The 27,773-nt window shown below is 38.4% G+C and overlaps 1 protein-coding gene across 1 annotated transcript in view; it reads right to left on the reverse strand.

Annotated features, from left to right (window-relative positions):
• Positions 1-2,625: 2,625 nt before the first annotated feature.
• LOC127946605 (serine/threonine-protein kinase WNK4) overlaps positions 2,626-27,773 on the reverse strand; it is a 44,905-nt gene continuing 19,757 nt past the window's right edge. Inside the window, exons 2-20 of the mRNA XM_052543291.1 lie at positions 27,587-27,759; positions 26,981-27,201; positions 26,236-26,393; positions 17,250-17,338; positions 15,884-16,103; positions 15,402-15,804; positions 13,639-13,841; positions 12,931-13,004; positions 12,147-12,282; positions 11,840-11,956; positions 10,538-10,699; positions 10,011-10,065; positions 9,608-9,736; positions 7,236-8,122; positions 6,519-6,624; positions 5,021-5,588; positions 4,324-4,538; positions 3,645-3,739; positions 2,626-3,497 (exon numbers count right to left, since the gene is read on the reverse strand). Coding sequence (XP_052399251.1) covers positions 3,495-3,497; positions 3,645-3,739; positions 4,324-4,538; positions 5,021-5,588; positions 6,519-6,624; positions 7,236-8,122; positions 9,608-9,736; positions 10,011-10,065; positions 10,538-10,699; positions 11,840-11,956; positions 12,147-12,282; positions 12,931-13,004; positions 13,639-13,841; positions 15,402-15,804; positions 15,884-16,103; positions 17,250-17,338; positions 26,236-26,393; positions 26,981-27,201; positions 27,587-27,759 — 4,014 coding nt within the window. The 3' untranslated portion in view covers positions 2,626-3,494. The remainder of the gene's footprint in view (positions 3,498-3,644; positions 3,740-4,323; positions 4,539-5,020; positions 5,589-6,518; positions 6,625-7,235; positions 8,123-9,607; positions 9,737-10,010; positions 10,066-10,537; positions 10,700-11,839; positions 11,957-12,146; positions 12,283-12,930; positions 13,005-13,638; positions 13,842-15,401; positions 15,805-15,883; positions 16,104-17,249; positions 17,339-26,235; positions 26,394-26,980; positions 27,202-27,586; positions 27,760-27,773) is intronic.

Raw genomic sequence — 27,773 nt, forward strand, 5'->3', positions numbered from 1 at the left:
TTTAATGTATAATCAATATGCTTTAAGATAACTATATTTGAAGGCAGGCTGTGAGGGATAGACATACCATGGTTTCAGTGGCTTCTGCTAAAAAGGTGTAGAAAGCTCTAGAGATGAATGTCTACTCTAAACCTATATAGAGATGTACAGTATGTAGATCCCTCACAGCCTCACTTTCAGTCCTGCTCAAAATCAAAGGTGGTGCTGCCGTGAATCATTTTTACAATTCAATATTTGTTCACAGCAGTGCTATTTTAATATCATTTATTTGATCGTTTGTATTTATTTGAATTAGCTTTTATTTAGTATTTTGTTTCATTTTAAAGATTTTTTTATTTGTTTTTAATATTTAAAATAATTTTTTACAAATATTTTATGAGTTAACTTTAGTAGCTTAGTTTAAATTTTCTAATACATTTTTAGTTGTCAGTAAAAAGACCCTTCATCCTTCGATTCCTCGTCAGTTTATACAGATAAAATGTTTATATCACGAATCACAGCTATTTTAATCTCACATACTATTTATTTAGTATGCCAATGAAATGCAGTGACTGCTGATAAATCTGCCCTCTGAGTAAACTAGAGATGGAAAGAGAGTCTTTACTGACCTCTAGTGGCCGTGAGGTGAAAGCAAACCATTGCTCAATTTATACAGTTCTGTATTTTACAGATGCTTTTTTGCATCCCATATTTCTATATTGATGCAACAATATACTGAGGCATGACTTCATTATACCCAGTCATTCCCTTTCACTGAGTAGAAATTCGAGTAATTTTCTTTTAGTGTTGTGCTTTGACCAATACAAAACCATAAACAGACCAGGAAGAAGGCTTTTCAAGGACATTTTCAAGCCATTACATGATTTAATGGCAAACAGTACACAGTACCTTCAAACTGGATCATTAAACAAAGAGAGAACAATCTGCAGGCAACCGAGTCCCTGATGTTGTCTTTGGATGGAGCTGGTTTTTGGTTTATTGCTCTTTGGCTGATTTTGCAGTATAAATACATACAAGCTACACAATGTGATGATGACCTGAATCAACAGAGTTTAGGAACAATAGGTAGTAAAAATATCGCTCTCCTTTTCCCACAACAGGAGAAGGGTCAGTTTGGATGATGATTTTACAGTGAGGCTGAGCCTGAGATCTTTCTGGGGAATGCATGCAGTTAAAATACAGCTGCTCAATGCCAAGCAGAACATTGTTGTGTGGATTTAATAATAATAAAAAAAAAGGGGGTAAAAACAGCTGGATGCAAATAAAGAGTTCCCTATTTAACTTGGGAATTAGGTTTTTAGATATTATTATTTATTTTTTTTTTACATTTGAAATGTTGCAGTACGATAAAAAAGTAATGATATTTAAATAAATGGTTCACCCAGCACACCTTCAGGGCATCCAAGATATAGATGAGTTTGTTTATTCATCAGAACAGATTTGGAGAAATTACATCAGTTACTCACTAATGGATCCTCTGCAGTGAATGGGTGCCGTCAGAATGAGAGTCCAAACAGCTGATGAAAACATTACAACAATCCACACGTAATGCACACGACTGGACATTTTAACCTCAAAAAACATTTGTTCCAGCTAAAACAGGAGTTCTCCATCCATTATATTGCTTTCTCCAATGAAAAAAATCCATCTTGTCTGAATCAGGAGAGAAATATATACAGAACAAGCACTGTTTATAAGCGAAAATTGAAAATTGCAAGGTGCATCCTTTGGATCCAAGTGCATATGTTCATGTTCAGTTTTAATCGAAGGACACATTTGGTTGTTTGTGAATCATTATTTATTTGTACATTTACAACAATCATGTTTCATCCAGGAATCAAGAATAAAAACGCGAACAATAGGTACAATCTGCATGGCAGTACAACCTTTTTTTTCTTCTTCGCATAATATAATAGCTATGTTCTTTATCTAAATATATCTATATTTATATAGAAATCGTCTCTTGCTATGCTGTCAAATCAAACGTAGATACTTTAAGGCAACAATTGTTCAAACTTCACAGTTTCTCAGTTGTCAGTATGTTTATGTTTGTCTTCATATATTCATACATGCGTAACATCGCTGCATAGGCTGAGGAATAAAAACAGAGACTCCACACGTCACAATTCACTACTGTCCTTAAGTTATATACACATCATCTGTGGCATCTACCGGCTAATGCCTTGAAGAAAAGTGCGGCGTGTGAGTTGTAAGCTTGTTTTTCTTCTTTTAATTAAGAAAACAATCTTGATTTCACACTATATTAGCTAAGATATGAATAACAAAAGGAAAACATTAAGACAGAAGAGTTTCAAATATAGGAAACATTAGGCAGCCATAAGCTGAAAAGCCATTAAATAAAGCAAAATCACACCGTATGCGGTTTTAACATTGGGAGGCACTAAATTCTTAATCAGTGCCTACTAAAATACAACTTAATGTATAATTACAATTTAGAAAAAAAAAATGGCAGTATGGACATTTGATGAATTGAAGGCAGATTTATTTGAGCAACTGTCTAATATCTAAAATTTGGTTTTAGATACTTTGGTTAGATTGTTATCTCAAGAAATTAATTGATTTAGTCACATTAGCGTAACATCGAAATGAGAATTGATTGACAAGTGCATTTAAATATGTTTATTATTCTCATTTAGGGCATTCAAAGATCTCAGTATCAGTAAAGCCTTCTTTTTAATTTTAGACTAATTTTGAGGAATCAGAGATCTGAATCAAGAAAAAGAAATAAAATCAACGTCAATACTGCGAGTTACGGGAGTTAAAAAAAAAATACATTGTGCAATTATTGAGAGTGCAAAGCATTGCAACAACAAAGTCATATATGCGTTGTAATCCATGATGAACATTTTTACAATTTGTCAGATATGTACATGATACTGTTTTATTTCAAATCAAACCTACAGTGAGGCCGAAGCCTTTTATAAGGACTGAATGTATTGAATTGCAATTGCAAACAGAATTTTTTTTTTATTGTTTACAGTACCGATTAATTCAGGTATTTATGACTGCCTGCCAGTTGGAATAAAACTTCACTGAACAGCTGATCTATAATTGACAACATTATAGAGAGCAACCACACGGACTGTCTAAGACTCCAAGTGAAATTACGTTTGCAATTTATACATTCAACCACTAGGGGTGCTATAGCTGCAAATGAGTGGGCATTTCTCCATAAATCTGTGCTGAGATCAACTACATCACATCGCTAAAAAAGTTTCATATATAAAGGCTGTGCTTCCAAGTGCCCGGTCTCTTCAGAAAGCTCACTAGGTAAGTAAATCATCCTTAGAATACTGAACAGAGGTATACTGGTTAGAAATATTCACATCACAGTCTGTGAAGAACACACACTCCTTTCCTGACATCACAAACATGTGCTCACACACATCAGCAGTCGCATGAGGAAGCAATGGTGTCACTTCAGTCCATAAGCAGAACAGGACAAAGGCCAAAGGGCTCCTAAAAAAAATAAATCACTGTCGGAGAGATAAAAAGCAAGGTCAGTGCATGTAACATTCCTCTCTTGAGTATCCCATTAGCAGGGGGTAAAGAACAAACCAAAACAAGTTAAGAATGTACAGAAAAGCAGTAATCAATAAAAGCAAACAGAAGGTATCACTCACAATTCTTGGATAATCAGAGGCAAAGGACACTCCTTTCCCGCTCCTTTCCTGTGAGCCGCTGCTGCTGCCGCTCACCGAGTTCTTACGCATGATACCTGAAAGTGTGTTTGTGGAAATAGTGGAGTCTATTACTTTGTTATAAAAAGGTACATCACAAAGTAACATTAATAAACGTTGTACTTCGCAAAAAATGCATGCACACAGATCATTAAATGCACACAGCAACTCACTTTGACGTGCTCTTAAACACTGAGTGTTTTTAAAGGGCCACAACACATATTGCTATCCCTTTGAGTGAAATAAATGTCAAATATGTGGAAATGCTAAAAAAGAAAATGTCGTGCAATAAAAAGTCTAATATTGCTGATGGTAGGACCATTACAAAAAAAATTTACAAATATAATTTAAAATCACATAACTAATTATGGCCACTGAAACTTTAAATGTAGATGACATTCTCAAGACCTCTTATGTTTCAATCTCGTCAATAACTTGACTTAATTTTGACATGTATCACCCAGTTTTTATGATCCAATCAATTCTAAATACAGAGATACAATTAAGTCCCTACCTAGACATATTGTTTCTTGTTTTATCCCGTTTCAGTACAAAATAGGTTATGAACGCATTTCCAAGTTGAAATTATTTTTTTAAAGCAGTAAAAGCTTTGTAACCTCACCTATGGTACCTGTAGGGGGCAGTAAGTCCAGCCTCTGCAGGCTATTTTGACGAGAGCTTGGGTACCCTCCGCTTTTAGACAGACGACGTTGACGGCTGGACAGCATGGCCGCTGGAGAAACGATTCCCGGAGGGGGCACTTTACCCATCCGTTTGTAGAGTTCCTCGATCTCTTGCTTTTGAGAGGACTGGAGAGCCTGAACCTCTGCCACATGTCTGAGAATGACAAAACATCAGCTGACACTGAATCACAAAATAATGTGAACACATTTAGTTAATACACAACTGATTCATCAGTCCAGGAGTTTAATTAATTGTTTTTTACTAATTAAGGTTTAGGTTAATGATAAACTGGTAGATCTCATTCAGCAATATATCATGGGATATAGTCTGTGAAAGTGCTATTCTGATTTTCTGTATTTTTTTCTGTATTCTTCCCACACTGCAGACAGCATAATTGAAAACTTTTCACAGCACTGAACATGTTCGGAGATGTTAGGTCAAAAACCGTTTAGGATTAAATCTATAATGGACACTGATGGTTAGGGTCTAAACTATAAGAGATACAGTAGATGCATATCAGGTTTTAGACTTTATGCTTCGGCACACTGCTAGAAAGCACTTCGTAAAATGTACAGGGATTTGCTGAAATGTGCAATGGCACAACAAGCAACACACACTACATACTACAAGCTCACCTCTCTCTGAGTTCCTGTAGCTCCTCATACATCCCCTCGTCTTCACTCTCTGTCTCGTCGCTGCTAGCGTACGACAAACTGCGTGTGTAACTCATCCACGGCTGATTTAGACTGAACTGAGGACTCCCGGCTGGACTTTCCAGCAAACTTACACTTATTCTCCTCCGCCTCCTTTCTGTCTCCTCCTCCACCGCCTCCTCCCCTTCTTCACCTCTACGTCCCTCATCTGGTTCTACAGCTTCTCTGTCCAGTGGTTTAGTTCCTCCAGTCCACAAGGGGGTGCTGTCTGTGCGGCACAAATCCACACTAGGGGGTTTGATAAGTGGAGGGGACTCATTTGGAGAGCTGTGACTGCTTTCTGATTCCGCCTGTACGTCTGTGCTGCTGTCGGATTGGCTGTTGTGTGCAGGAGGCGTGGCTTGATGATCTGTTATAGGGAATGTTTGGGTCAGTATGGATGTGGGCGTAACTGTAGGGGTGGGAGTGGGCGTCAGGCTGGGAGCTGGAAGAGGGATTTCCTTGCTTGGACTGACTTTGAAACGTCCCACGGTAACAACAGACTTTTTCTCTGTGGACAAGGAGACAAGAGATTATTTTTTTTCTGAACTTAACAGCAAAATAATAATAATAATAAAACAGATTAGTACATTTTCTAAACAAAATGTGAGTGGTAAAACTAACTGAAAAACTAACTGCAATGTGCTAAGTATGCAATGAGCCTTTACAGTCAACAGATGGCAGCTGTGTATTTTCATTTTAGCCCTTCACCAGACAAATTGACATTATAGGAACTGAGGTTGAGTTGGACACTACATCGATCGAAACAGACCTGAGCAGAATATTGCAATAAAATCAACATTATGACTTTAACAATCATCATTTTATCACAACCAGATGATACTCTGCTGGTGGAACAGGGCATCTTTATTTTCAGCAAGACAGCAAAAATGCTGTTTACCTTTAAATTACACTATCATTCAAAGTTACTTCAAAAATGTTTTTAAATAAGTCTCTTATGCTGATCAAGGCTGCATTTATTTGATCAAAAAATACAATAAAAACAGTCATATTTTTAAATGTTTTCATTGTTTTGTATTTGAATATATTCTAAAATGTAATTCATTCCTGTGATGGCAAAGCTGAATTTTGAGCAGCCATTAGTCCAGTCTTCATTGTGTCACATGATTCTTCAGAAATCATCCTAATGTGTTGATCTGGTGCTCAGGTAACTTTTTTTTTTAACAATGCTGGAAAGCTGTGATACATTATTTTCAGGATTCTTTGGTAAATAGAAAGCTCAAAAGAACAGCGTTTGTGTTTGTGTCTGCACATGAAATACTGGACAATGCATGTGCATCTAAAAAAAAGTTATTCTTGCCTGGGTGTATGGCCTTCATGTACTTCTGTGTCTTTGTGTAGGAAATATATGGTAGGAATATATGGTGTGTACTTGTAGTTATTGGTGTGACAGATCACAGATGGAAAGAGTGCAACTCACCTTCAGATATAGGTGAGAGTCTAGATTTGGCTGCGATGCTATTCGTTTCAGACACTGCCAGAGACATGGACAGAGTGGGGGAGGACTTTGGGATGGGTGAGGACACCTAAAATAAGTTGAAAAATAAAAGTGTCAACCCCGGACGTCCTTCTACAGGTGCTTTTTAAAACATGTAATAACAGACAACACCTACATCAAATACTGTACATGCTCAGAACAGGTTTGTCTAATTATGCTCGCAAAGATGTCTGAGAGCAATGCTCCACTTCATAGTATACCCTCATATGTATATTGACATAAACACTCAAAAGCAGTTCTTGTGGCAATGCATGCCTTTGTTTAAATAGTACATATCATTAGAAGAACAAGTTTGGCATTAGAAGTCTTTAAAGTGACATTTAATAACCTAAACGGACATATTCCAACTATAATGCGATTTTGCGAGAAACAGATCCATATCAAAATTGTTACTCATGATTTAAACTTTTTTTTTAAATCGATGACACCTCGTAATAAGTCTATATATAATAATACGTTTGTATATTTGTGAGCAGGCAGAAGATTCTGTTGTTTCATGAAAAAAAAGAAAAAACTCATATTGGTTTGCCATGTTTGAAATGAGTGTAAATAACAATTTCCCCAGAATTTTCATTTTTGGCTGAATTACCCCTTTTAGTTAAAAGTTATTTTGCATGTGTTGTTATTCCGAACACTTACAGTGTTTTGCGGGCTGGGGGATGTGGAGGATGCTGGTGAGCTTGTGCTGGATGGGGTGCAGGAGCTTGATGCTGAACTATCTGCCCGCTCTCTGAGCTGCCCAATGGGGTTAGACTGGCTCTCTGCCAGTGGGCCACTTCTTGACCCCGGAGAAGAGCTTGGGTTTGTGGGGTTTGGGTTTATGGGCTGTTTAATCTCAGGTGCCGTGCCTGTTCTCTGCTCTCTAAGAGCAACTACTGGTGGAGATGCCTGTTCTTGAGGTTCAGGACCTGGTGCCGGCATCTGCATATAAGCATCAGGATATTGGTACATATCCATATATTGGCCACTCTGTGCCCCCTGGTGGTATGGAGCATCAGAGTTGCTCATACTCGCATGCTGAGCTGGGTACATAGGGCCATACCCTGGGGTCATTTGAGGGTGGAAACCTTGAGGGATGGATCCAGGGGGGATAAAGGACTGTGCAAAGTTCATAGCCATAGAAAGAACACTGGCCAGTGAAATAAAGGGCTGCTGGGCATGTGCTGGCCACATGCCTGCAGCTTGCGGACCAGGTGAAGGGCCAACTGAAAGCGGCTGAGTGTTGGTTTCAGCTTGATGTGGCATCTCGATGGACTGCTGAACTGGTGAAACAACAGAAGAGGACGAAGAGGAGGAAAATAAGTTTGGGTTGCTGGGGACGCGGGTGAGCGGACTTGGGTTGAGGGGACTCTTGAGGGAGGCATGGTCCATTTGGTAGGGGTAGGCAAAGTGGGTGTTTTGAACATAAGGTGGTCTGGGGAGCTGAGGGGGCATGGCAGACATCTGATTTGGCAGGAGATGTGGCAGAAGTTCGGGGTGGGAGTACTGCGGGTAGTTGGGTGTAGACTGGTAGGTCTGGGAGGAACCTGAAGGAAGCAGAAATAGAAAGAAAGAAAGAGTGACACACTGGGTTATCTCAATACACATTCACAATCTTGGCTTCCAAGTTGTTGTAGTGTTCATCGCTAGTAGGCGTTCCTGCTAAACTCTACTCAACTTACATCAGTCATGTCATCAACAGTCACTGTCACCATTGATGCTACTGTAAGAACTGGTGTGGCACTTTGGATAAAACTTAGAAACAGAAAGTAATCGTGGGTTCAAGTCCCACAAAAAAACAAACCATGATCTGCCACCATTTATGTCCTAAAATCCATGTTGTTCCGTAGGGATTGTCCCTTGAGTAAAAGAGCTGTAAGTCACTGTGGATAAAATCTTTGGCTATGTGGTTACTTGCTCAAGTCAGCAACTCCTGTGGAAAACCATTGGTTGCTTTGTCACCATCTACGTGATAATTTTCAATGTTCAACTAACAATTAATTTATCAAAATAGGACCCTCTGACGTACTTTGACCTGAAAAGTCTCCATAAACATCATTGTGGCATAAAAATAAAGCCACAACTCGGGACGTGACCTCACTCCTGAGGAGCTAACCACATTGGAGCATTAATCAAACTCCCTTTGTCAGTCCTCTACTTCCTGTGCAGACACACTGGCGCAATGATTTGTCACCATATGTGTCTTTCAAGAAAATAAAAAATTGGTAATCTTGAAATAGAGCTTTTACAGGCTGTGTAATACGTGTAGTTTGTTCTCTCAGGTAATGAAATCTACTGGTCCATTTTAAAGCAGCAGGTATCAAAAGCAAATCCTGAGATACGTCAACGATGACACTGGCGTCAAAGCTTGGTCTCCATGGGGATGAGTGTTCAGAAAGCCAATTGCAGAGTGGGATATACAAGATACAGAGTTTGTTCCCATTAGCCTCAAAGCTAATGGTGTGCAGAGAGAGAAATAGGCATGGAAAAGTGCTCTCTGCAATACTGACGCGAGTGAAAGAAACAAGATGAAAGAGCGAGTCAGAGAGAATGTTGATTATGACGCCCTGAACACTGAACGTCCACCGAGAGACTGATGTACTGATGCTGATGTGTGATAGAACATGGCACTCATTACCTGGAGAGACCAAAGATGATTGGTTCTGATAGTTGAAGCTTGGTGGTTATGTAAAAAATGTATATATATATATATATTGTAAATTTGATTAGTTAATACAGCAATTGACAGACTAGTGTATTTTGAAACACCTGGGGTTCTGCAAAAGCAGGAAACACACTGAAAATGGACTATAAAGTTCTTTATCAACACAATATTTTAGAATATGAATATCTAAATTTGACCAATCATTCTCACATAAATTAGATTTCAGCATGATCAAGTTTTTATGATTTATGGCCGTTCTCAGTACAAACTCTCAATGTGGTGTCATTTTAGGCTGCTTAGGAATAATATGCATTGTAAAAAGCAACACATAAATTCAGGAAAAGAGAAAGCGGTTTATTGTGTGTACCTGTAGTGTGGAAGGATTGTGAGCGCAGGGGCCGGACGGGTGGATTGGCATCGGGATCAACGTAAAAGTCGGCATTCAGTGCAGGTGAGGAACCCCGGGTCACTGGCCCTATACTGGCCACAGCATAATCTGAAGGACATTCACCAACAGGGTCATATCATGATGTGAATTTCTATTTTTATATTGAGCAAATTACATTTACCTTACAAAGCTTTCTGCTATTTTAGATTTCCATCAAGACATTATTTAGTCCGTTTATTAAGATAATAAGATCCCTTTATTAAAGCATTGAGCATTGGTTTGTAATTATTATCTGCTGCAAAGACTTTACACATACTTTATAGGATCAGTGTTTGTGTGCACAAGTGTTCATGTGTTCTGTGTGTGTGTGTGTGTTTGTTACCTGGCAACGAGGAGGAGGAGTGTGTGCGAGCGAGGCCCTGCGTGTGGAGATTGGGCTGTGGGAAAAAAAAGAGCACACGTTGACTTTAACGCCACCATCTAGTAAAGTGACCACGTGTGAGAAAAGATAAGAAGACAAGCACTAATAAAGTGTACAATCACACTGTAGCAGAGGACTTTCTTATTAATGACTGTTCAATATTGATGACTCTCTTATTACAATCATTGTAAGGAACACGGTGTGTTCATGAACAGTTGTCTCTGACATCTGAAGACATCAGAAGATTGGATTTCTGAACCACAACAGATAAAATCCCAAGGTAAACAACTGAATTCCAAACCCTTGACAGACACATAGAAATAAAAGCTAATTTAAATGGATATTTACGGTAGATACAGCTTTATTATAATTGCACAGTACAGGTACTCAGCAACAAGATGCAGTTCAGCATCTTCAGAAATGTGGTTAAATATGTAAATATATAATTTATATAAATATATAAAAAGTTAAAAGGAGTGAATACAAACCTGTGAGGCAGACAGTGAGCCGACTCCGCTCAGATACGGCAGACGAGCAGTGAGTGGCTCCAAAGGCTCTCTCCTCATCAGGGTCTCTGCCCGGTGGATGATGTCCCTCATGCGGTGGATGAATCCCTCTCTCTCTCCAGGTAGAATAAACTCATTATGTACCTAAAAGGGGTGCAAAGAGACAGAGAAGTTAACTGGGCTGATGTAATTTTGAGTTCTCTTGTGTGCTCTTTTGAGCAGACTTTCTTAATGAGTTCAAAGGTCTCCTTCAAAGCTACTGGAATTCAATATCGAGCAGTGATTCAGTGCACTGAACAAAGGCATGCACTCATAATGTAGCGAAGGGAAACACTACCGCCTATATTTAAGACTCCTGATCAAAACAACTTTAGGTCACAGCTAACACGAAGAAGCCAAAGAAAGCAGCTAACAAAAGTTATTCTTAGTATCTCTACTAAAAACACTCTCAACTTAGATTCCATTTCACAAAAACAAATGTTAAGCCTCATGTCAATACTGAAAAAAGGTGAAAAGTTGAAAATAGTTTGCTATAGCATCTTAAAAACTAATTGTGCGACTAAAAACACAGAAGGGTCACAGCAGTCCTACATGGTGCATGTATCCGTAGAAAAACATTATAGCAGTGACACAAAAAAGATGATTTTTAGCACTAATTGAGAATGTGGTGAGTCACAAACCAGTTTTTCTCCTGTAGGCTAAAAATGTCAAAAATAGTGGACAAGTCACAATAGACACATAAGAACTGGTTTTCCACTGGTAACTGAAGATGCTACAGTCCAAAATGTTTTAGATGAACAAATGGTGCATAGATTTTCCACTGTAGGTTTGATTTTGCAGAATTTGTGGAAACAGAAGCCTGACCATCAACACTTCTCATGCTATAATGCAGTTCTCACAAGGAGTGTCGCCTTATCTCTGTCCTTGTGTCCTCTTGACCTCCAAAACCTACAGTTTACAGATATTTAGTGGAGTATAGTGGAGACTGGGGACAATTGTAAGGTTTAACCTTCAAAACAGACTATTTGGAAATTACAGACTTTTTTTCTTCTTCAAATTATTTAAAATGACTCTTTATATAATTATTTTATTTCACATTTTAATGTATATTTATGATCTTTTTTCAACTTATTTTATATTCTATTTTAATGTAATGTTATTTCATTACATTTCATATTTTATTTTCCATATTTATATGGAATTTTTAATATTTTTATTTCATTTGAGATATTTTTATTTAATTTAATATTTTTTATTTGTTTTTTGAATGTGTTACCAGCTCACCATTACTGCAGCAATGTCTTCTGGGTTGTCTCCATCCAGATCGAATTTAAATGTCACCATCTTGCTGTTATGGGTCTGTAGCTGACACTCTACAACCCGATCCACTTTATCTGACAGCTGCATGAAGAAAGACAGGTAGGGAATGATTCGAGAGCATTTATCTGGGAGTATATCACAAAAAGGCAATTGATTTTTAAATCAGTTATCCATTTTAAGAAACGTTTTCCGACTCAGTATTAGCATACTGTAAGGTTAAGAACCACGTATGGACATGTAACTAAGGCTGGCTAATTGACAGATGAGTCACCCCAGTGATGTGTAGACGTGAGCGAGCCCTCTTCCTGAGCAGCTTGGTTCCGGTGCGTTTGGTCTGACCTTTCCCGCCTCTCTCCGAAAGACCCTCGTTTCCGTCACTCAAACCAGAGGTGACATCAGAAGCGTAGCTGTTCCGAGAGGAAGGATATAAAACACATGGTGACATTCCGACTTCCTGGATTTCACAGAACTGCACTTCACAGAATGTTCCTTTTATCAGTTTACCATTAGCACGTAAAGGCCAAGTAATTTACGACAGATCTTCTAAATCAGGTTGAGCTAATTGAGTAAAAAGCAACAGCGTCCTTGTGTGACCATATGCTGCCTTTGCTTTGCCTTCATCTGGCTTCCTACAGAAATGGCTTTCATGGTAAATTGCTCCCCTGAGCTAAATCATTACCATTAATGCACTTACCACTAGGCTATGTGCAGTGTATGTGTGTGTCCCTATGAATCACACAAAAAAAGGCACCATGGGTAAACATGGCACAATGTCGGTCAGTTGGTGGGTAAGATTACAGCTCTCACAGCTGGGATCAGTTCCACATTGTCTTGACGTCAAAACAAAAGCCACATCCACACGCACAGTGGGGGAGGTTTTATTTAATGAACGCTCTTGTATAGGACTGATTCTACGTTCATAGCTTAACAGGTTAAGATCAGGCCAATGAATATCAGTTGCAGGACATTTAAAGTGAGCATTTTTAGACAGATATCCCATGTTCAGTGTGTAGAGAGTAGTGTGTATGGACCCTGTTCATCAGAACTCAGCCTACCTGTCGACAGGAGAGGAAAAGCCACTGGTATTTCCTGACAGGGCCCTCTCTGTGTTTTGGGACACAGCAATGCTCTGTGGGAGGCAAAAGAATACAATAAGCAATGCAAATTGTGTCTTAAATGAGGTAAGCCTTATTCAAATGAACATTTTATTTGATCATATAGACACATTATTATGATTATCTTTGTACTATCAGTCAGAACTGGTTTGAAATCTCACATTTGAACGTTGACATTAAATTATTATATATGTGCACTACCATTCAAAGGTTTATGATAGATAGGAGTTTTGAAAGAAGTTCCATTGATGGTCTCAAGGGCTGCATTTATTTGATCATAATACAGTAAAACCAGTGATAGTGTGAAATATTATTGCAAATTGAAATAAGATTTTTTTCTATTTCAATATACTTTAAACTCTAATTAATTCCTGCGATGCAAAGCTGTATTTTCAGCATCATAACCCCAGTCTTCACTGTCACATGATCCTTAAGAAATCATTGTAAAATGCTGATTTGGTGCTCAAATTTTTTTTTTATTAGTAACAAGATTATAACATTTTTTTTTTTTTTTTTGTAAACTGTGACCATTTTTTTCAGGGTTCAAATGTCAAAAGAACAGCATTTATTTCAAATAGAAATCTTTTGTGACATTATAAATGCCTTTTTGTCTCTTTTGGGTCAAACCTTTAATTGTTGCTAACCTACCGAGGGGAAACGGAGAGCTGGGATTGCTGCAGCTGGAGGGGGAGGGGCTTCAGTGGGTGGAGCTTCAATGGGCGGGGTTTCCACTCGAGGAGCTCCACTGGTTGGTTGAGGAGCTGTGGTGGGTTGGTTTGTCACAGGAACTCGAGCTTCTGAAGGTTCCTGAAGCCCAGAGGAGCTGAGGTATCCATCCGTCTCACAGTCAGCTGCCATGTTAACCACAATTCAACCAAACAAATAGAAAGTCTTTTGTTAGTATACAGCTTACCGAAATTGCTAGAGTGCATAGAGACGTCTTGCATGATCTATCAGTGGTTAGTTGTATAAAGATAGTCACTATGTTAATATTGTATAAACAACTAATTTGACCAGCTAGCAGTTAAGCAGGGAGTAATCAATTAAATTAGACCAATCTACTTTTTTGTAACCCGACTTAATTTGTTTTTACAAAAATTATGACCAGTCTTTTTTTCTTTTCTTTTTCTTTTTTAAAATAACATTTTTCTTTTTTAACATTTTTTCATTAAAATGTTATTGTAATTATTAATTTAATTACATGTGAATAACGTGTCCCCTCAGAAATCACTCTACTATAATGACTTGGTGCTCATTTCTTATTATTATTAATGTAAAAAAAACCGGCTGTGCAGCTATTAATATATTTTGTGGAAACCTATTTTCAGGATTCTTTGATGAATAGAAATGTACAAAGCAGCGTTTATTTGAAATAAAAATGTTTTATAATATTATCAATTTCTTACTATCACTTTTGATCAATTTAATGCATCCTTGCTGAAGAAGTATTTATTTATTTATAAGAAATCTTACTGACCCAAAACTTTTGAATCGTGTATTTGTGTAAACCTAAAATAAAATGATACATACCATGGTCACTAATTATGGCCAGATTTTGTTTACTGGATCATAAAAAAAAAAAAAAAAAAAAAAAAAAAAAACGTTTGACAAAAAAAAAAAAATGGCCTAATTTAAAAGCTTGGACATCCATCTAAAGATGTCTATTTAAAAAAGAATTACCCATTAAAATAGCCAGGCAAGTTCGTTAACATTCTGTACATGCAAATGTTCAGTAATGAATATATGCTGACACACTGTACAATGTAGCTACTGTTTATCCACTAACAAGTAAATCATGTTGATTTTTAAAGGTCGTTTGGTCATGATAAACATCTTTGAAGTTTTGGTTGGCCAGGGGAGGCATGTGGTTCAATATTCCACATTATCAACCAATCAAGGAAAAGTTTACAGTTATCACATTAACTATGAATGTAATTGCCTGGAGTACACTCTTACAGATTGTTATATATGAGTATTGGACTACTGAAAATGGAAAAATGTAGGTGGGACTCTGTTCTACTGTATGTATTGGTTGTTGACTGGATTCTCAGATGTGGGCACTGCACTCAAAAGTGGATGATCTCTAGCTTGCAGGAGTGGGGTCTGAGTGCAAGGTTCATTTATGGCATTGAAAAATATGCATTGATGAACTGTTCACAAGAAGATCTAATATGTGCATCTAGAAAATATAGAAGGCAGGGCTGTACAGTCCTGCTACTTGAGGGTCACCTTCTTGCAGAGTTCAGCTCCAACTTGCCCCAGCACACCTGTCTTGTAAAGGTGTGTTACTTGTGATTGGAGCTAAACTTTGCAGGATAGTGGCCCTCCAGGAGCAGGTTTGGAAACCTCTGAGAAAGGGTGAAGTTCCATTCCATGCTGAATTTGATATACACAAGAGCACACAAACTTACACGTTGCTGATGAGTAGCTGGCGTGATGTATGTTGAAATGCTGCTGCTGTTCTGCGTCTGGCTCCTCAGGTTCAGTGGCAAAGCTGGCATTAAAGCCAGAGTCCAGAGATTCGTTTGCAGACAGGGAAATGGGGCCTGACACTGTGACAGTGGGCGGAGCTTGAGAAGGGGTGGATACGGGCGTCTCTACAGGAGGCTTAAGTGTAAGTGGGTTATAAACTGAAGGTTCGGCTTCAAGACTAGGTTCGGGTTCCTCCTCAATCACTTCCTCTTTTCGCTGCCTCTGGGTCTCTTCTGCCTGACGACGGAGCTTTTCTCGTTGGCGCTTGATGGCAGTGACACGGTCACGGATGGCTTTGGCCACCAGTTTGTAATCTGCTTCACAGACGAATCCAAGAACAACCTGAAGAATACGGATTAGCTATGTGTTCAGGAATCGCACAGAAATTACAAAAATTTTATCCATCAAATCTCAATCTCACCATCTCCTGAGCCACTTCTTCTGGGACGTCCTTGTAGAGTTCAAAGAGGAACTCAATGGCGTTGTTGTCTTTATATTTGCCATGGAGCTTCTTGGTGTCATCCATTCGAAGCCAGAGTTTAAGGCCAGACTTCACCATGTCATCCTCCTCGGCCAGTTCGACATGGACACCATTATTCTCCTGGAAGAAGGTGTGCTCTAACAGGTCCTGGATAGTGTACCTAAACAAGATAACAAGAAAACACATCAAATCATATACTTCATTCTGGGTTTTACAAAAGCGCATCAAGGTTTGGCTGTTTAGCATGATCTAGTTAGCCCCTACTGGTACTGCAGATGTTGTAACTACCTGTACACCATCTGACTGCAAAAAAAAAATGTATCCTTGAATCACATAACAATAATAGAGTAAAATCCTAGCAAAATAAGGTCTCACATCTTATGGTAAACGAACTGTCATGAGTTCTTAATGTTATTGGGAGTAAGGACGTTCATCTACAAAAAACTGGAGTATCAACAATATTAATCATCAGAATTACCTGCTGCTGGATGGAGTGAGTCATAACTAGTGGCTAGTGACCAAACGTTTTACATAATCGCTGGATTACTTATTTAATGGGCAATTTTCCAGGCAGAAATGTGTTATGTTAAATTGATTACATGATTATGAGGATATTTTGGGTAGAACAAAAGTAGTGTGATTGAGTGATTACAAGTGGAGAACAGGATGGTTACTGGCGGAAACTGTTGGATACGTTATTTAGTATAAAAGTGAAAAAAGCTAACAATTAATTACTTTTAATATGTTTCAAGCATATCATTGTAAATAAAAAGACATCTCACCCAATATCTGTGTGCACTTCTGTGTTTATTATGTTAGAGTGCCAGGCTGTTAGCTTTACAACATGCTAATGCTAAACTTTATTTTCAATCATGATTTGTGCTTTTCGTGTAACTGCCTAAGTAGTTGAATTGGTCACTTGGTCACCCTCTGATACCACAGAGCTCATGACAAACAACACAGAGGAGGAAGTTTATGCCCTAGTACCATTGGAAAATCTGAAGTGTTTATGTCGGCTTCTTTGACACTGTTGATTGTGTAACCATGTGTCACCTGATCAATGTAGGACGGAACAGAAATATCAACCAGTGCAGCTGGGTAACAAAAATAGTGGCGTCCAGGGCTCTCTGAGGAGTTGTTTAAATGTCAAAAGGACAAGAATCTGGGTATTGTTGTTTTAATATGCACACAGTAAAAACCTGTCTGCCCGGTGATAAAACATTATGCTGACTGCTGGGGCACATACAGTACATGCCTTTGCAGTTCTTTGGTTACAGATGAACGCCCTTGTAAACATTATAGTTACCTTTCGTCTTTGTTCATCCGGATACATCCCTCAATGATCTCTTTCAGTTCAGGGACTTTCACTTTGTAAAAACTGTCTGGCTTCATACCCTGAAAAACAGCGAGAGACAGAGAGGAGGGAGGTTTGGGGAAGAAGAAAGGGTCAAGGAAGAGAAAGTTCACTTTAGATAATCGAAATCTCAATTACATTGATGGACGGAATGGGTGGAAAAAGATCAGGAGGGGACTCAACACTACAATGGGAAAAACTATTTTCTGTGTGTACGTTTGTTAAGTGGGCTGACTAACAAAGAAAAAAAAAACACATCAACCCATCTTTACACAAAACTAAGAGATCTCTTCGTTTAGCATGAATGTTACACTTAGTTACAGATAGAGGTTAGTAGATCAGTCCAGACCACATCAAAAGTCATAGGGGCAGAAATCCTGTTTGAAGAGTACAGTACTCTCCAAACTGTAAATACAGCAAGTGTGAATGCAGTGTTGTATGTACTGTACATACTGATGGTATTTACTGATGGTGTTCCATTTCTAGGCACTCAAATGAGGAAGTTACAAATCAATTTTAACATTATTTGCAGATACAATATACAGATATTTAATTCTGTCACACAAAAAAGAATTGCATAGCATGCGCCTCATATTTTGCCAACATTTGGTCCTCACAAACATAGTCAAATTAGAAATCATCTACACTGCATGGATCAGGCGTATTAAATATTCATTTACCACTGGTTCATATGCATAAATCTTAAAATACAACATTTAAATTATGAATAATTTGTGTGAGCCCAAAATCTTAAAATGCTAAAACATCTAATTAATGAATCAATTGGTGCACTATTGGTGCAATAAACAGCACTCCTTTTTCTTGCCTAAGGCACATAATGGCAATAATCTTGTAAATGTATTTTAAAAATACTGAACTGCATTGTTGTAAATCACAATGAATCAAATTATGAGCTGAATCAAACAAAAACATTTGCAAAAATGCTTTGGACTCCAGTTGAAAAAGCCTTAAATCCATACAATAGAAAAACAAAGTTGAGTGAGTGTTAATGTAACTCAGTAATGTTACAGACAAGGCTTGCGGTTTGACCTTCAGTGTTTCATTGTTGAAGCTTCAGTCTCTGTTTGGCTTCATAATGGCTGTTAGACATAGTGTAAGATAATCTATGAAGCAACTTGCCAGGGACATTTTTTTTTCATTAACAAAGACTTCAAGGTTCAGCAAAAAACTAAATAAAAACCAATGATGAATATAATACAGTCAGCAATGATTAAATATGTTTTCTGGGTTCAAACTTTAATCTTAATTGATAGAGTCCCTCAGTTTGCAAAAACAATAAAAACTACTGTACTTAACACTAGTAGAAGTCTATAGGATGCTTTGGCCATATAAAACTGTAAGCAGTTTTTTTTTTTTATACAGCGCATATTTAGTCAGCAGAACACATCACGCCAGTTCAGTCGTTCTGGGCTAAACAGACCATGTCATCAGTGATATCTGTGGGGCATCTAATGGCAGGGAACAAACGCCATATTGTGGAAAAACATCAATCCCACAAGACGTGCTTTGTGGAACATGGTTTGGTTGCCTGTTTCCACACTAAACTGGATTTTACGAGCCTTGTGAAGAAAAGTTTCCGCAACTGGGCATAATAAACACTCAAAAACACACTTGTTACGTTCCGTGTTTGTTTATATAATAGTGTTGGTTGTTACGCACTGCTGTATGCTCTTTCTCTGTCGCTCGTGTGTTACCGCTGCTCAACCAGGTGCGGAGGAGAGAAAGGTGATCACTCACACCTGCCGCTCGTTACTGTGCAGAGGCTGCAAGCTCAAAAAGCTGTTCAACATGCATACCACATTGAAGCTTGACTTTCAGAGTGCTGTACCTCTTGCCTGCCCCGTGTTGTTCTTCTAGTGGTGTCAGAGATTGATATTGTGTAAAACTTACTTAAGTTACGGTTTATTGTAGCCTTTTGAATAAGTAATTAGCGTTGTTGCTGTGCCAAGTGTTTCTCTGTGTTGGAAGCCGTAGGGAAGTGGGTACCATTTTGTTTCTGTGCCTCTTTTTCTCTTGTTTTTGGTTCGTGTACACTTCTGTTGTTAATTTTTTATTTTGTTTTGTCACTTTAGTTTTACTCCTTAAGTAGTCTGAGGGTCCTTTTGTTTGTTGGTTTGGCCTTTCCCCACCCCGAAGTCCATTTTCTTCCTATTCCACTTTGCTATTTGGAAATCTTGTAAATAAAAAAAAACTTGATTTTGGAACTTAACGTGTCTTTTGTTCTGGGCAGGGGACTGGTACTCCCTCACCCCAACCAAATTTGTTTACTTTTCTGTTACTTCACCCTAGACCCTTACATCTGGTACATAACACACTTATAAAAATGACTACAAAAGAACACTATACTGAATTTGAAATAAAAGTGGTTGTTTAAACTGGACTGTGCTGTACACTCAAAGATCATCATTTTTTTTCCACTTAATTGATGAGAAATCCAGTTCTGGAATTCAAGGAAATGCTCTTTTCACAGTCCATCTACTTGTCCATCTACTTTAAGAAGAAAAGCTAAATTAAATCAAGCTCTGAGGCAGCTGAATCCGCATTGTAAAACAGATGAGGTGAAAATCACAAAATTGTGATACTGAGGACATTTTTTGTTGCATTATACTCACTTCAGAACCTATTGATTCATGGTAAATGTCCACACAACAGTGATACTTAAAGGGATAGTCACCCCCAGGGCATCCAATATGTAGGCGGCTTTGTTTGTTCAGTAGAACACATAGTGAAATTAAGTCAAACTGATGCGGTATATCTCTCTTATGATGTAAGTGGATGGTTCTCAGCAGCACATGGGTCAGGTGTTGTCTTCTTCTTCTTCTTGCTTTATGGTGGACTTATAAGTTCATTACCGCCACCTACCTCTCAAGTGGACTATTGACACTCTTAATTGAGATTGTAGATAGAGTGTCAATGGTCCATTTGAGAGATAGGTGGCGGTAATGCACTTATAAGTCTGTGAACCGCTATAAAGCATAAGAAGAAGACGCCTCACGTGCCTGCTTGAGAACAGACACAGGAGGATGTGCTCAGGAGAGTTCTAACAGTTCGGACATTGCTTGAACCAGAGATAAAAAAAAATTAAATAAGTACTGTTCATAGTCTTGCACAGACCGATCATTTTGTGTCTTTACACATCAATGTAAATCACCTACATCTTGGACGCCCTGGGGGTAAGCAGATTAACATCAAACTTTCATTTTTTGGGTGAACTAACCCTTTAAGCACATAAAATGAAGACTATAGTGTCTGAAACTGAAGTGTGTGAGTATATGTATGCCATAAATGGTTTTAAATCCTTCACATCATCACTTAATACAGTGTTCTTGGCCTGAAATCCTCATGAAGGAAAGCCATGATGTACCTTCAGTAATCTACCAGCCAGGCCTGGTGCCATACACACATTGCAAAAGGCATTATGGACAAGATCAATGCTGCTGTTGGGCAGAACATTTTTGTGGCAACCTCAATGTTCTGAGCTGAGTTGACGTAACCATGTATGCTTTGGTATTGCTTGTTCAGGTAATAGGCCCATTGAAAGGTTGAGATGGAAAGAAAAACAGAAAATACACAACAGAGGTGCAATTCAGTGTAAAGGGGGTGGAGCGGCCTAAAGTTTTATTTTTTTTTTTTTACCCCTGAAAACTGATCTCACAGGCTTTCAACAGGGGTTCAAGAGGCAGTTGAAAGGGATTCGTTGAATGATTTTTTTGTTCAGGCGCCTCTTGATGATATCAGGCTTTTGAGGAGACCTCTTGAGACCATGAAGCAAATAACCTACACCTACACCAGCATTAGGTCAGGTTTGGGGTCAAGCTTAGAGACCAGCTAGATGAGTTAAAGACTAGACTGACCTGACTAAGAGACCAGGTAGGAACCAGATTAAACCAGCTAAAACCAGCAAAAATTTACAGTGCTGCTACAAGAAACATCTGAAATAGAAATACAAAATATGTAATTTCTGCTCTGCATCTTTTAATCTTTTTCTCCTTCATCGCCAATGCCTGGAAGAATGATCATTACCTTACATTTACACAAGAAGCTCAACATTACATCCAGCTGAAAGAGCTGCAGCAATTACGTGCTGGTGGCTTGAAACCAGATTTCATCTCTCTACATAATGTTCGGTGTCAATAATCTTAATTTCACTTGATTTTAAACTTTCTGAAAGAAGTGAAAACCCTGAAAAAAAGTAATTGCACATGTCTTCTCTATCTGAATCAAAAGTCAATATGAACTTGCAAGATCAAATTATATGAGCTATGCTAAACATGTTAGTTTGTAACACTGCACAATGGGGTTCGATTTGATCACATTGGGTAAAATTGATGTTAACATTAAAGTTATGTTAATGTTAGTTCAATAATGATGTCAATGTACAGAACTAACAATGATCAAAATGGTTTTATTTAACAAAGTTAATGTTTTTTTTTAAAAATTCTATTAAAATGTAGTAATGTAATAACTGATATTAACCAAAATGAATAGTAAATGCTGTAAAGGTCCACATTAACCAAAGTTGACCAACTGAATCTTTTTGTAATTACATTTGACTAATTCACTTCAAATCTCTTACTTTGTTGACAACTGTCTCACTTAAGCGTTCTGCCTAAATAAGGAATTTTATTTTTGTTAAACATCTGATACTTTTAAGAAAAATAACACAAAATTCCATTTAGGACTTGGGAGCTATCAAAGAGTAAACGCTGAGCATTCTGAATTTCTGCCAGGTCTATTCGAAAGGCTTTTTTCACTCTTAGTACAAAAACATCAAAGTAGATATGAAACGACCTTTCCCCCAAGTAGTGCAGACAGATATGCCAGCCTTTCTAGCTGTCAACATAAACAAGCCACTTGTTTGTGTACCAACCTGGAAGCTTCACGAACAAGCTGTGCTGAACTCCAAATCATGAATGTACAGTACAGCACTCACACATGACCATACCACCCAACAAATGTGTCCGCAGAAGCCAAGTGTCAAATGGGAAAGTAGTTTACGGCTAATGTTGTCTCATAAAAACTGTGAGGTTGATTATCTTGCTAAATCTATGTTAATTTAACAGGCAAGATTCATTACAGGGTTTACACTCACACAAAGGCCATAAATCATCCTGAAAGCTTTTGATTTTAGTGAAAAGGCAGGGCTAATTTTCTCTGTCTCAGTTAAGTGACCACAGTCATCTTGCTGGCGTGGACCTCACGCTTGATGGAAAGCTTTTCATCTCCAATGTGTGTTTAACAGGTAAGCAGCAAGGGGTGAATTGGAAGAAAAATACGAAAAACAGCAAAGTTACATGTTTCATGCACATCATGTGTGGTTCAGTGTTTTTCAACATGAAAGCAGAGTTAATTTATGAAAACAGCTGTCCGAATGGTTGAAGCCGCCCAGATGGTTCTTACAGCGATAGCTCGCTCAAAAAATTCTGCCATCATTTACTCAGCCTTATGTAATTTTAAAGCTGTATGACTTTTTGCTTTTATTGAACTCGAATAAGATATTTTAAAAAATGTAAAAACGTTAACGCATTCTTCAATATTTATTCTTTTGTGTTTTATGGAAGAAAGAAAGTCAGATAAATACAAGTTTGTTACTTCCTGATTTAATCTGATTTACCTAGGAATCAATCTGTATAAGTTGAGCTAATGTAGTAAGACCACATGCTTTAGTGTCATCACTGGCTCCGCAAAGACTAACAGACATAATTAACATCTGTACCGGTCTTAATTCTCTCTGTCTGTTTCCCTCTGGTTCTGCATGTCACTCAATCCACTGTGAATACACTGAAGGTCAAATCTTAATATAAGCAGCAGCACTGGTTCCTTGGAAAAACATTGTATTCCATGAACATTGAATATAATGACATTTCATCAAATCTTTTATCTGTGTTTGTGTGTAGGCAGACGAGGAGACAGTCTTCATATTGTTGTGTGGCTAGTCTAATTATAGCACGTCTGATATGCAGAGGTTTCACATAATCTTTTGCCCTCCCAACAACAACATATAAGTTTGGTCCTAATGCCTCCACAACCTTGCGAGAACAGATCTGTCCACATGGAAATGCAAGACCCAGATTCAAGTTAAGAGAGACTATTACATGTAATTAGCTGGAGCCGTGACTACAACAACATTGCATTACTGGTACAAGTGAAATTTACTTTAGATAAACTGATCAACACAGACCATCGACACATACACAATACTGCTGATAATATATAGGACATCTATCAGAAATTGGATGAAAATAATTAGAATTGTCAAAAAAACTATTACTTTCAAGGTGTCAGGGTATTACATTTCAGAAATCAGTCACAAGATGTTCATGCTTCCCTTTTAACCGTACAAAATGACGTTCAGCAGTTAGAAAGAATGACAGGTTAAGAACTAAATGATAGTCTCTGTTGCCATGGCAATACTAGAATTCCAAGAAAAACCTGTGGCATAACAACACAAGGATTTTAAGTGCTTCATAAAGTTGCGCTCGAGGGCCCTCCTGCCCGGTCCTATCTGAAAAACAAACACACTAAGATTGAGGATTGTGTTTGTTAGAGAACATGTTATGCACTTAAGACTCTGAATATTGAAGCTGAACCTCAATCCTCCACAAAATGCATGCGTTTTGTGGTACTTGCACATCGCCTAAAACAAACGTACACAAATAGAACCACATAGTCTTGGGAAACCTGTTGTTTCCAGTGCTCAGTGTCTGCATCTAAATGTTTTCTGTGTTTTGCATGCCTCGTCTCTCTGGGATGCCTGGGACGAGTGCCTTGGAAAGCTGCTGTTTGTCTTTCTAACTTCCTTTGCACCAGGAACAATTGAACATTCCTTGAAAAGCTTGTTACATGCTTATGCAGATCATAAACCCAGTTCACAGTCTAAGAACACACAACTATCTACAAACAGCAGCATCTTTCTTGCTCTCATAAACAGGGTTAAAAACCTCCAGATCATCACAAGCCCCACGCTCTCAGCGGCACAGAGGATTATTTTCATTAACCCAGGGAAGTGCGAAGGCCCGTCAGGATCAAATATGAATATGCCTTTGAGACACATTCTCTAATTAGCTGATGCTCAGGCACATGGTTTGACCTCCTTTGGGCTCCACTTTGCCCCACTGAGCTCCTCTGTTTCCCTCCCATACTTGCCAGGGGTCACTGCATTGTTTTTGTTCCCACTGTTAGATCATGCATAGCTGATCCACTGTAAGTAGCGTGAAAATGAACAGTCGTAGTCAGTGATTTATAATTGGCTCGAGTTGGTGATTGAATGGACATGCAATGCAGATGTATAAGATACACATTCAAAATATATTAAATTAATATATAAACCTTTAAAAATTGCTTTTTCACCATATGACCATTTTTACTGTATTTTTCTTGAATGAAATGCAGCTTCTTTAAGAAACATTTAAATGCACACTTCTGAAAGATAAATGTAAACATACACAAATATGCTAAATATACATTTTGTGGGATTGCCCTCACAGAAACAGATATGTACGCCACTACAAGATTTTGCATCAGAAGCAAACCCGTGATGTAAAAAAATTGTGACATTTTGGAAAAGCGCTACTGTCTCGCTCTGTCTGTCCTTATCGCTCAGTGTTCTGAAAAATTTAAATGTGCTCTCTGACCGACCATGTAATTTCTGCATGCCAACTTCAAAGCCACAAAGTCCCTCAGTAACAGCAGGATGAAAGGTGATGTCTGTTTGTCATTCAGGTGCACAAATGACTGCAAGCATCAAATTCACATTTTCTCTCCTCTTTCCTTATCTTCTGAATCTGATATGGCCTAACCTTGACATAACACTAATCAGTGATCATTATGTCATGAACACAGGACCATGATGGAGGACATGACAATATAATGTCCTTAAATGTGTGAAAAAATAAAGAGAGGCCAAAACAGGCTAATGCTAATAATGCCTAAGAAAGAATAAGAAAAACCCAAATAATACCTGAAATAACATTTACATTGAGTTTCAGCTTTGGATACGCTGTAGTTTATGAAGGACAACTATATTTTAAGATGGCATCCATATTTAAAGGTAAATACATTTAATTAATCCAATGTCAGTCTGACCTTACAAAAATTTGACAGGCATGATTTCAGTGGAAATAGTGCTTACAAAACATTGTCTCAGTCTGATACTGAGATAGGTAAAGTGTATTTCCTGCATGTGTTGGCCATTAAATACATCATAGATGGGGCTAATTTCAGGTTTCAGGAAGAGAAAGAGAAAATCAGGCAGTTTTCCCATCATAAGGATGAATCTCCTCTAGGGCTTCTGCATTCAACAATGCTACTACTGTGTCTCCCAGAGCTGTTTAACTGTGCAGTTTTTGCTTTGTATATTATTCACATAAACATTGGCTGATTGGCTGGACTCTTAACAAGCCGCCCCTAAGGAAAAAAGTCATCCATTATGGAATAGATTATAACCCTGCAACTCAATTCACACCCAAGATTGCGGTTAGCATGCATTGCACATAAGTACAATGAAATTACACATTTGCAACACTGTAATCAGAAATCAACTTAGGGTTAAACAGGGGGTTGATTAGAGATCTGGGCGAGAGACGAGATCGGCATCTTCTAAACCGAATTACAGCTCAAGAGAGACACGCTAATTGTCCCCTTGTTGCAGAGAAATGTCAACAAGAGCCTCATATAGGCCTAACATTACCATTAGAAGACTTGTAAAAGCTTAAAGCTGCTTTGAGGAGAGATGGCTAATGAAGTGGGTAGCAGTGAGCTGGAAGAGCTTCATTATGCGGTTTGACTAAATGGCCAGCAACAATTAAAAACTTCTTTTTTTTAGCTTGAACCTCTTAAAACAAATAAAATAGTAAGTGCAGCCTGGTGCCATGACGTTTTTCTCAAGCTTGTAATACTGGTGTGAGGATTGACTTACACTGGTGACTTTGCGGTAGATCTGGGCAGCGTTTTGGCACTCGGAATAAGGGTACTCTGATGTGGTCATCTCCAGGATGCACATACCAAAGGCATAAACATCCACAGCTTCATCATATTTCTCCTCGTACATCTCTGGTGCCATGAACTCTGGGGTCCCTGTGTGGATGCAAAGATCAATGCCAAAAAACAAGCATTAGGTAGCTATTTAGAAGGCGTTTTTTTCCAAAGCAACATACAGTATACATATTAAAAGGACAATCCTCATGGAGTAACTCCTCATGGAGTCTCCCTTCTGTTGGCCCACCAATTGACTGAATGTTAAAAGTGCACTCTAAACATGAACAGGACATGTTTAACTTGAGCTTAAGCTATTGGTTGTGCTTTCCTGATTTCCAATGCAGGTCACACATTCTTTAATTATTCATGCCATTGATCTCTCCTAATCTGAGCGTGAGCAGATCAGATTTTAAACCGTGTCGAGCCAGTACTGAGCTAATGAAGTAATGTGATATATGTACCACAGACGAGGTGAGAAATCTGTGTCAATCACTTGTTGGACCATAAATAGAGTTGACAGAGTACACAAATAAGGTAAGCCCATAGTAGAGGTAGCTCAGGGCACTGTTTACAGTAACTGTTGTGAAGGTCAAAGAAAGTTCTGCTGGAGTGTTTGAAGAGAAACTGTTGACATTGTAACATCTAAATAAGTAGCACACTGAAATGTTGTGGGATTTGTAACTCACCAATGACACTCTTGGCAAATGAGGCACTCTTGAGAGTAGCTAGGCCCAAATCACCAATCTTAACAGATCCAGTGGGGCCAGTGATGAAGATGTTGTCACATTTAAGGTCTCGGTGGATTATGGGAGGTGTTCGGGTGTGCAGGAAGTGAAGGCCCTTCAGGATCTGATGACTCCAACGCTGGAGAAGCTTCAGCTTCATTTCTTTGAACCTTTTCAGGTACCTACAGGAAAAAAGTGTTGCACTGTTAGCTCTACAAGCTCTATATAATTCAATTGTGAGTTCAGTCTCCCATTCAGAGCAATATTCTGGTGGAAAATGTGGGCAGTTGGCGGTTTAAAAGATCAATAAATTGGGAAAAGAGCAGTGGACTTTCATTTCATTCTTCTATTTGTCATTTTATGCTCCTGCTATGCAACCTTCAACACCATTCTATGCAACATTATGTCACAAAGTGTGGAGCCACTGTTAATGAACAGTGACATTAGACATTAGAGGAATAGACATTTAAACTATGGTGGTGGCATAGTTGTGATCAGTTTGGGTTGTTATCCATCAGAGGTTGTGAGTGAGTGTGAGGCAAAAAAAAAAACTATGCTTGGACGTACGTCTTCAGTGTCCCTGACGTCATGAGTTCCGTCACTAGGATGATGCACTTGTGTCCTTTCATAGTGGACTTCCAGGAGTCGTAGAAGCGGACGATGTTTGGATGCTGTAGGCACTTCAGCATCTCCACCTCTTCACTGAACCGCTGCCGCTCCACTTTGGTCAGCCTTTTAGTCTGTTGAAGAGACA

The sequence above is a fragment of the Carassius gibelio genome, chromosome A3, assembly GCF_023724105.1.
Source record: "Carassius gibelio isolate Cgi1373 ecotype wild population from Czech Republic chromosome A3, carGib1.2-hapl.c, whole genome shotgun sequence".
Lineage (NCBI taxonomy): Eukaryota > Metazoa > Chordata > Actinopteri > Cypriniformes > Cyprinidae > Carassius > Carassius gibelio.